Raw genomic sequence first — 9,864 nt, forward strand, 5'->3', positions numbered from 1 at the left:
ATATAGTTAAAACTATAATGACTCTCTAAGTATACTACAAAATAACGTAATAGATCCAGCCAACCTCTCTGTGTCTTTGAAGATCTGTACAAATATTATTAATCTCAAAGTTGTATTGTCAACATTTGGAATTATAGAGCAAAGCAAACCTTTTTTTGCTTAGACGAATAACTGGAGATATTAATGAACGATAATAAAATTGAGAAAGAACTTCGGGCGTTATAACAATTACATTGCCTTTACATTGACATGTTTGTGTTTGAAAGAAAAATGTTTCTAGTTTTTTTTACAGTTTGACGGGGCATCCCATTCTTAAAGGTGAAAAGTTGTGATAACTTTTGTGTGGGTAACTGCTCTGTAGCTAAAACATTTAGCCGTACTTTTCCACGCAATATTCGAAGTATGATATATATTGTATTTCTCTGCGCTATTTCTGAAGGAATACTAAACTTTTTCAGGAATGTTTTTTCTTTACTATACTGCAAGCGCTCTGAACGCATCCGTCAAAGAGTTGAACTCGCAAATATAAGAGGTAGCCAATCAACTGACGTCATCCAGTGAACTAGGACAGTGTAAATTGATGTTCTCAATTTCTATGGATTTTCTTGCAGACAATGATTGACGATGTTATGAAGTTAACCTATTATTTGGGATTTTTTCTTTTCCGATTTCCATTTAAAATTGAAACTGGGTCGAAACTGAAAATTTTCATGCACTAATAAGTTAGGCGTGAATTAAAATAATATGAAATATACCGGCAAGTGTATCTGATATGTTTTGTTACTACCTGATTTATGTATTTATGATTCAATTCTGGCTTTTCCTGCTGGTATTGTAAATCACAAACAAATTCTTTACAAGTTTTTCAAAATGAACGAATTTGAAGATCAGCTACCATGTGACAGATATTGAATTGTTCCGGGTCAAACAGGAGCGAAAATTTCTGATGATAGTCAAGTTGAGGGTAGTGGGAGTGAGGGTAGTGAGAGTGAGGGCAGTGAGAGTGAGGGTAGTGAGAGTGAGGGTAGTGAGAGTGAGGGTAGTGAGAGTGAGGGTAGTGGGAGTGAGGGTAGTGGGAGTGAGGGTAGTGATAGTGAGGGTAGTGATGGTGAGGGTAGTGATGGTGAGGGTAGTGATGGTGAGGGTATTGATTGTGAGGGTAGTGATAGTGAGGGTAGTGATAGTGAGGGTACTGATAGTGAGGGTAGTGATGATGAGGGTAGTGTTGGTGATGGTAGTGATGATGAGGTTAGTGATGGCAGTGATAGTGTTGTGAGAGTAAGGATGGTGGCAGCGAGTTCATTATTCACAAGTGATCCAATTTTCCACACGTGCCAAGTCTCAATTGTGACGCCTGCTCATGCGGCGCCTGCAGCGGCCGGTCTCCAAGACGACGCCTTCGACCTCCTCCATGAAACAGATTTTTGTGTGGTGCGTGACAGTATTGTTTTGTATTCACTTATAAACAAACTAATTTTTCGACTCCATGAAAAACAAATGGAATGGCTTCAATCATACTTCGTACATCGCAACATGGAAATGGTTGTAACGGAATCATTGTAACAGCTAAACTGTGATTGTAACAGCTGAGGCTATTTGGAACCGAATGGACTAAGTTGAAGACACTGACTGTGTGGCATTAGCTTACATGCAATCCCATTATTACTTCTAGTAATATTATATTATATAATATAGTATACCCTCTAGTATTGTATAAATTATTATAATATATTAAAATAATATATTAAATATTATTCGTGGACGATCTGTCCTGTGTAAACCAGATGAGTTTCAGTGCAAGCAAAATTATTTGTAGTATGCCGCATTTCTATGCACGCATCTCGTTTGCTGCCAGCAATTTCGTAACTGATAATCTTCCGATCCAAACATAATTTACTGAATCAACAGAATCAAACGCTTTACGTTTCCTTAAATGAAGAAAGCAGTATTTCATAATCTATGAACCAGTTTTATTGGACTAAAAATCCCCTCATGAATCGTGTTAAAAGGTTTATAATGTTACATACTTGGCCATCTATACAAAAACGAATAAGCAGATTATGAAATTTTTCAGGAATTTGTTAAATTTGTCTGTTCGACTGACGGAATTCCTTCAATAATGGGGCATAGACACATAAAAAGACTGAAACTAAAATTATTTCGAGATAATAATTGTTTAGTACTAATAACAGTTGTTTTTTAGCATCAATCAAAACTAGTAAAACCAATAATTCCTCATTACCAACATACGTCTATCACAACCTGAGGTACATGAGTGATCAGGTCTTGGCTGCTAGAATAGCAAAGAAATAATCGAGCTGTCTTAACTTGTCTGAGAGCGATTATTGCTTTCTTGACGACTTCGGTCTGAAATATTTTCCACATCCAATAGAACAACTGCCTGTAAAGATGAAGAATGCGATAAAAAATTTAAGCATTATGATTTGGTTTCTGATGGAAGTAAACTTATTGTAATTTGAATTATTTATATCATTTTTGAATTTATGCTAGGGCACTATTCTGAAACCTTAAATTGAAATTAATTGGATGTAAGTATCCTGCATGGGTCATGGAAATTAGTTTTCAATATAAATTTCCTTATATATCTTAAACCCCATGCACAAGTTCTCGAAAATATTCCATCAAAATTGGTGCACATCAAACTCATCAATGCCATTAACACTTGATTTGCACAATGCAGCGAGGTCGGCTTGCTGCACCGCACCATTGATCTGCTGTGATGCCTTCAGAGTAAGGGAGAAAAATTAAGGTCAGAAAAAGTTCAGGCAAATAAGATTCAGGCCATTTTTCAAGATGCAATTTTATGCAAAAATTGGAAAATAAGTCATTCATTTCGAAAGATAAACACTTTTAATACAATCCTTCTGATAGTTAACGCGTGATATATCACGATATATTTTTTCGGCGTTATCAATTAAGATCAAGTTCTTGTTGCGAGATAAAATTTTGTACGGGTTTTAAACAGATTGAAATCATTTCAATTCATGAAAACTTTAATATACCGTCCATCGCAGAGTTGAAGCGAGATCCAATATAACATATAAATTAATATAATAATTATATATATAATATACATCGTACCTAAAAGTATTCTATTGACTCTTTATTCAGCTCAATTCTTATGAGAATAGCATTTTTATTTTTTGAGTGACACAACGTCGCTAATATTATGGTAACATTTTGTAATTTTTACTACTATTTGTAATTTTTCGCATATAAAAAGTATTTTCAGTAGTTTTTAATTATGGTCAATTACCTATTGAACCTAATTTCATTATACAAGGACCACTTTTGAAAAATTCACATTCGTTTTCAGCAAAGATTTTAAATTTTCTACATCAGGTATAATTTTTTTTGTTTTTAATTCAACAGGCTGATAATAATATCATGATAATAATAAAAACAAGATGGACTTACCCTGCTTGCAGCGTTCGGGGCGCTGCTATGCAGTGTATTATATTATTATAACATATAATAATATTATATTTCATCATTCCATCTATATTATTTTCCTTTAACAGGGAGCACTACCCGAATAATCACACAGCCACATTAATCAAAAAACTTATGGAGGAAATTTGCAACTTTTAACCTTTTAGAATGAACATTCAATGAGCCCTAGTCACCACGTTAATGGATAGGGCATGCCGGGATTCTATTATTTAAACACCCACACTTTCTTACCAGACCTGACACTTATTTCGAAGTTTTCATGTGTCTTACATTAACACATTCAAATCATTACCATTACTCTTTGCTTTATTTATTACCCTTTTAACCGAAAGGAGTAACTTAATAGAGAATATGCGAGATAGTTCTCGATCGTTGCTAGGGAAACTTTTTAGATTGTCTACTTATTGAATTATTTTCTCAAATTTTTCTATTATGAAAGAAAACCTGCCACAATAGTTCATTCATCTGGCAGATTACACCTTAAGATATTAATTTTTTAAATAAAGATTACGCGATTACGATTGAATTATTTTTTAGTTTGATCATTTGGAATAAGCCTCATGAATAAGTAAACTCGCGGCATTGTTTCAAAATATTCCGTTAGGGTTGTACTACTATGTTCCATTACAATGCAATCAGTCAGCCGCTGATCATGAATTCAGGCCTGTTGTCAATAGCAAAAAGCTCTCATTTGGTATGCAGCAATGACTCTTCAGTCCCAGTGACCAGCCAATAATTACATTAGAAAGTTTTCGAAAAAGTTTATGCATATCAAACACAGGAATGTGTACATCAGATATATTTAATGTTCATAATGTTCATGCACAATATTTCGTGTTCATGCGAACATTGCTCTTATGTCAGTGAGCTGTTGACGTCCGTGAAAGGAGTATCAGCAACATTGTCAGCGGAGAAAATAAAAGAATGAATTGCAAAAACGTCAGAGAGCTGAATGACAGTTTATTCGCCTCTCGACAGTGTTTCCTTGTGATAATTATGATGAACTTGAGAATAATAAAATATTGGAAATAAAATCAAGCATTGCCAGTCATTCTAAAACCAACACTCAGATAATAATAATTGATCATGAAGGTTAAAGTTCAAGCTGTCTCGAAACATTACCAACATGTTACGAGACACAGTAGTGACCTATGTTGTATCTAAATCTAACTTTATTTCTTGTAGGTTAATTGATTTCTGCAAGATGGACTTGCGGCTGCTAGCGGCGCTCGGGGCGCTGCTGTGCGTCTGCTGCAGCATCGAGGAGGGCTCAGCTTATACGTTCAGGACTTTCATGGGCGCGGAAATTGCCGCAACTGCGATCTCGAGCAGCGCGCTCGTGCAGCGTCCGTGTGAGTAGATATAACTTATATACACGTAGATATGAAAGCATATCAATTTTCACAGGATTATTTAGTTTGTAAGTTACTTCATCGAAGATAAGGGATTGTAGAAAATAAACCATACTCACTGAGTTTAATTAAACTGTCTGAATTCATCATTTCGATTCAAGAAACGAAGACCGTTTATTAGTGTGAGCATTAAAAATCAAGCATTAAGTGATCTATGATGCCCTTTCTTCCGGGGATCATCAATTGACAATATGTGTTCCGAGATAAGATGAAAATGTGTTTAATTTTGCTCAGCACTGACATCATATACGTCGGCTTCATCGTGCAGGCAGCTTCGTTTATCTTTGTAGGCAACAATTCTTGTGAGAATATTAACCCTTCAGGCGATTGCTGCGTGAAGTGCACATTCGTCTTATTTATGCACAGGCTCATAGCAAATTATAAAGCCGTAAATTAAATGAAGATTTCTAGAAAAATCTCGCTTTCAACGAGGTTCAATCGACGAAATGCGTGTCATACGAAACTAATGGCAGTTATCAGAATGGAAAGAGCACGCGGAGATGAATTCTTACAGCGAAACCTCAAAATTGTCTATGAACATCTGAAGAAATCGTGTTGAAATCAAAATAAATTTTCTTACACCTGATTTTCTCTCCTATTAAACAGTGGAAGGCAACCATTCTTGTGATCATATTAACCCTTTCCAGGCGAGTGTCGCGCGCTGTGCCGGGACGGATGCATGGCGGTAGCCATCAGGCGTCAGCCACCACGCCACTTCCACTGCTCCTTCACTGAACGAACAATCGCTGACACCAGCACCGGCCTTATGGTCCCTGCACCTGACGCCAAGATTTTCTACAAACGTGAATTCTGCTGCTTGATAATTTATCCATAAATTACAGCTTAAGCTCGATAAGAGTTATAATGTTACACAAAATAAGAGAAACACCTGAGAAACCACATAAAAATTTGAGTCTGGTGTAGGTCCACCTTTTGCGGCAATTACAGCCTCAATATTCTCCGAGGTATTGATTCAAAATTGCGAATTGTTTAAAATGAATTTAAACCTACTCATCGGTTAAAAGTTTCTGCTTTTTGAAACCAGATGTTTTCTAATTGCAGCTATTCCATAGAATTCAGTTCTTTGAAGCTCTAAGCGGGCGTTCTTTATGGAAATTTGGTTTCGTAATTTTAAGAACCGTTCTCTTTCGATTATCCCTCACAATTCGAAAACTTCGACTTTCCTGTGCTTTGCTGAGGACGTTTTTCCTTCTCATTCGAAAGCAGTCATTACTGGTGAGACAATACCTCTAAAAAAGTCAAGCATTCGAAAAGTTTCGGTCACACTAGCACTTGCCATACGTGCACCAACGATTTGGCCTCTTTGAAAGTCAGAGGTTTGCCATTTATAGGCTATAGGTTAGGTAAAAGACACAAGCATTTACTAAATATATCTGTGCAAGGATAAAATATCAATTATCAGCCACAATGAGCAAAAAAAAAAAAACAAATATGCCACTTTTTCCTTGTTTATAACTTGTTAAAAAATTATGATATTAAAATTTAAGCTATTTTTCATGTTAGCGCATTTTCTCTTTTATAGAAAAAAGGCGCTATTGTGCTCGTCATGTCCGTCCGTCCGTGACTTCACGTCACGGACGGACGAGCAAATGCGCTCTCTGTCACTCACTGCAGTGAGTACTGATCTAATTTTTCTATCCAACCCCTGTACGATTAAAAATTTTTAATTCTTCTAAGAAACTTCTTTAGTTTATATAAAAAAATTATACCCAATATAATTAGTTTTACTTTGGTTAGAATTTTATTTTTTTTCTGTTCGTTAAATATTTCTTTCAAGTCAAAAATAAGTTTGACTTCTGAAACGTAGGGAATCCGTACGACGTATCAAGCCATTTTCGTCTCGTTGAGGTGATATTATTCACGTAAATTGATTTCATATTGCATATACTTTAGAAGTTTTCCGATTAATTTTAACCCGCGAGCTTCATTATAGGAAATTTCAATTAAATTCATCAAATTATACCCTGGTACTATACCATGTCCAAACTAGTAAGTAGAACACTCAGCGAAAAGACATTAATTGAAATAAGTAATTTAATTACTCGTTCAAAATCATTATAAGGAACTTTTATCCAGGCCAGGGATGCCTGCCTGGCTTCACGCTCGTGGACAACGTGGGCTGCATTTACGTCTCCACCGTCGCACTGAACTTCACCGCCGCCGCCGCGTCCTGTCCCTTCGACTCCCAACTCTTCACCGCCAACTTCCTGATCGACTTCAACGCCATGCGGGAATACTTACTGAAGAATTTCCCGTGTAAGTCAAGTAGCCGAATACACAGTAAAAATAACAATGGTCCATGTTAGAGTATCTAGTTGAAATTTCGATTCGGCTTAGATGCCATCAATTCAGTTGGATATATCCTTTGATTTCAGAATTTCGATTGCTAATCGCATTTGTAAATTATACTATCTGTGAAAGGGATCATAGACTACTATTTTTCTTGCGTATTGATTTTTAAATCTGATGTATTCTGGTAAAGGTACTAAATAGCACATGCCAGACTCACCGAATTATGACAAATGGGAGCCAGCATATAGGAGCATCAGAAGCCACTGCTTGAACATAAAATACAACTTTGTGCAGATGCTGTACTTAAAATGTTACACATTATTCCTACTAATTTTCAATTAATATGTAGCGAGGATAATGTTTGTACGTTCAGACTTGATACATTCTCTACAGCCTCTGTCAAGAACTTTTGGATTGGCCTTGAACGTGCTTCGGATATTGTGACATGGAAATGGTTTGGAGGCGGAACCATCGGAACAGCTAAACCCTCGCTGTACTGGGGCTATTTGGACCCGAATGGGAAGAACATTACCTGTGCGGCACTGACTTACATTCCCTCCATTAATTACTTCTACCACATGGCCGATGAGTCCTGTGAAAGCATGTTCAAGTTTCTGTGCAGGCAAAATTAAGTGTAGTTTACGACTTTGGAATGCTTGCGTCTCTTTTGCCTTCAGCATATCTGCAACTGATAATTATTTGGAGAAAATTAAATTTATGAAATCTTCGTAGTCAAACGATTAACGTTGTTTAAATGAGGATATCTGCAATCCAGTAACACAGTTTTTTAGTTGCCAATTCCTCCTACGACATGTCTTTAACACTTCTACACACGGCCTTCAATGCAAGAAACGGAATTGGTAGTTTATGCAAATTTTCACATATTTTCACCTCGAATTTCTCGTTTTTCGTCAAAATTTTTTTTTCAATAATGATACATAAACATGTCAGAAAAAATCATATTTCGTGCGAGGCAGTTATTATTTATTATTTAGTATCGCATCACAGAAAGTTTAGAGTATTTATCACAATTCACGAATAGTAATTCACCATTAACAGGACACGTCTGGCGCCATTTGAATTATTCAAGTGGTCGGGCCTTGGCTGCTGCAATAATATAAAGTGATATTTGAGCTAGTAGACTTTGTTATTTTATTAACTAATCAATAACTTATCAAGCCAGTCATATTTACAGGTTTGCCATGCAAGCACAGCTATTCAACCAGCAATCGATGCTTATATGTCCGGTGTATCATGTAGCGCTTAATCGACGAGCGTGGACATATAGATGTCAGTACCGTCCAGTTAAATACAATTTTTAAAGTTCAACCTTGGAGCAGATGTATCATCTCTTATTAGCTTGTCGAAAATTTCCACCGCTATCATGGACATACTTCTATCTTTAGAATCGTTTAATGCCATTGTACAACCATGTTTCCTTTTACCTAATGACTTTTTTCTATTATTGTAAATGAGATGATAATGAAATTTAAATTCGTTGAGAGAAAATACTGAACGCTGTACCCTTCCTGAACTTCGATGCTCAACATTTATAAATCTTCATGCATGAATTATCTAGTTGATCTATGAACCTCAAATAAAAGGAAAGGGGCTCATATAAACAGTTATATTTCATGAAAATTGGTGTGTATCGAACGCAGCGAAAATTATTAATTCTTTCACCAAGCCAACACGTCCAAGTTTGCTCGCTGCACCGCACTAGAGAGCTTCAGTCGTCTATACAGGAAGGGTGTTAAAAGTTTCGTTTCAGCATCGAAGTTCAGAAATTAAGATTAAATACTTGTTTTGTGATAAAATTTACTTAAATTATATTTAAAACAAATCACAATTACTATAAATGATAACAACGTTTATTACTTAATTTTCTCGAAGTTTAAGCTTGTAAAATAATCGCGAAAAACTGTGCTGTTGACAGCAAATCATTAAAGTGAGCCCAAATAAGAATAAAATTTTTATTCCTTGGTGGCACAACGTTCTCAAGTAACATCTATTTCCCGCCATGAGTCTGGGTCCAAACAATGTTTTGTATTTACTGACAGATCTTTGTAAATATTTGTAGACTTATGTAAAAGAGTAAAAGAAAAAGATTTTATTCCTTAGAATTAAAAAAAACGTGAAATATATAAAAAATTGAAAAAGGGGGGAAAGTCTTCTCTTTCAATCCAGAGACTTATCATTAGCTTTGTTAATGCCAATATCTAGCGCTTCTAAAGGACCCCTTTACCAAAATTTTAGGATAAGGGCTCCTAGCTCCTAATTCTAATTATTAATTTCAAGATGTAATTTTGTTGGAAAATTCAAGAGTGAAAGCATGAATTTTCTTTTTATAACAAAATTTTCAGTCAGGTTTTATACATGCATTTATTAGAATGAACCTGGTATCTTGAGTAGGGCAAAACCGAATTTTAATTTTAGAATATTGATTCAAACCCTTATAGATTAAAGTCTTATAAATACCCCATGTCACCAACGTCAATAAATACTATAGCAATTCTCTTTTGGTGCATCACAAATGCAAAGTTTTCTTCAAAGTTTCTGGAATACTTGCTGCGAACTTCAAAAACTTCATTTGGATAGGAAAGGAATCCTTATAAAATATAAAATCTACTAAGCATTTCCAATGTGCATCGTGTACGATATTTTT

The 9,864-nt window shown here is 35.6% G+C and overlaps 1 protein-coding gene across 1 annotated transcript; it reads left to right on the forward strand.

Annotated features, from left to right (window-relative positions):
* Window positions 1-4,678: 4,678 nt before the first annotated feature.
* LOC108674696 lies at window positions 4,679-9,016 on the forward strand. Its single transcript, XM_018162663.2, has 4 exons — window positions 4,679-4,826; window positions 5,534-5,689; window positions 6,984-7,163; window positions 7,593-9,016. Exons 1-4 carry the CDS (start codon window positions 4,679-4,681, stop codon window positions 7,829-7,831), a joined length of 723 nt encoding a protein of 240 aa, XP_018018152.1. The 3' UTR covers window positions 7,832-9,016.
* The last annotated feature ends 848 nt before the right edge of the window (window positions 9,017-9,864 follow it).

This window comes from Hyalella azteca, unplaced genomic scaffold (assembly GCF_000764305.2).
Source record: "Hyalella azteca isolate HAZT.00-mixed unplaced genomic scaffold, Hazt_2.0.2 contig254, whole genome shotgun sequence".
Lineage (NCBI taxonomy): Eukaryota > Metazoa > Arthropoda > Malacostraca > Amphipoda > Hyalellidae > Hyalella > Hyalella azteca.

Coding starts and splice junctions, on each gene's coding strand:
- LOC108674696 (XM_018162663.2), top strand. CDS start 4,679: ATGGACTTGCGGCTGCTAGCGGCGCTCGGGGCGCTGCTGTGCGTCTGC. Junction 4,827..5,533: donor CGCGCTCGTGCAGCGTCCGT/GTGAGTAGATAT, acceptor AACCCTTTCCAG/GCGAGTGTCGCGCGCTGTGC. Junction 7,164..7,592: donor CTTACTGAAGAATTTCCCGT/GTAAGTCAAGTA, acceptor CATTCTCTACAG/CCTCTGTCAAGAACTTTTGG.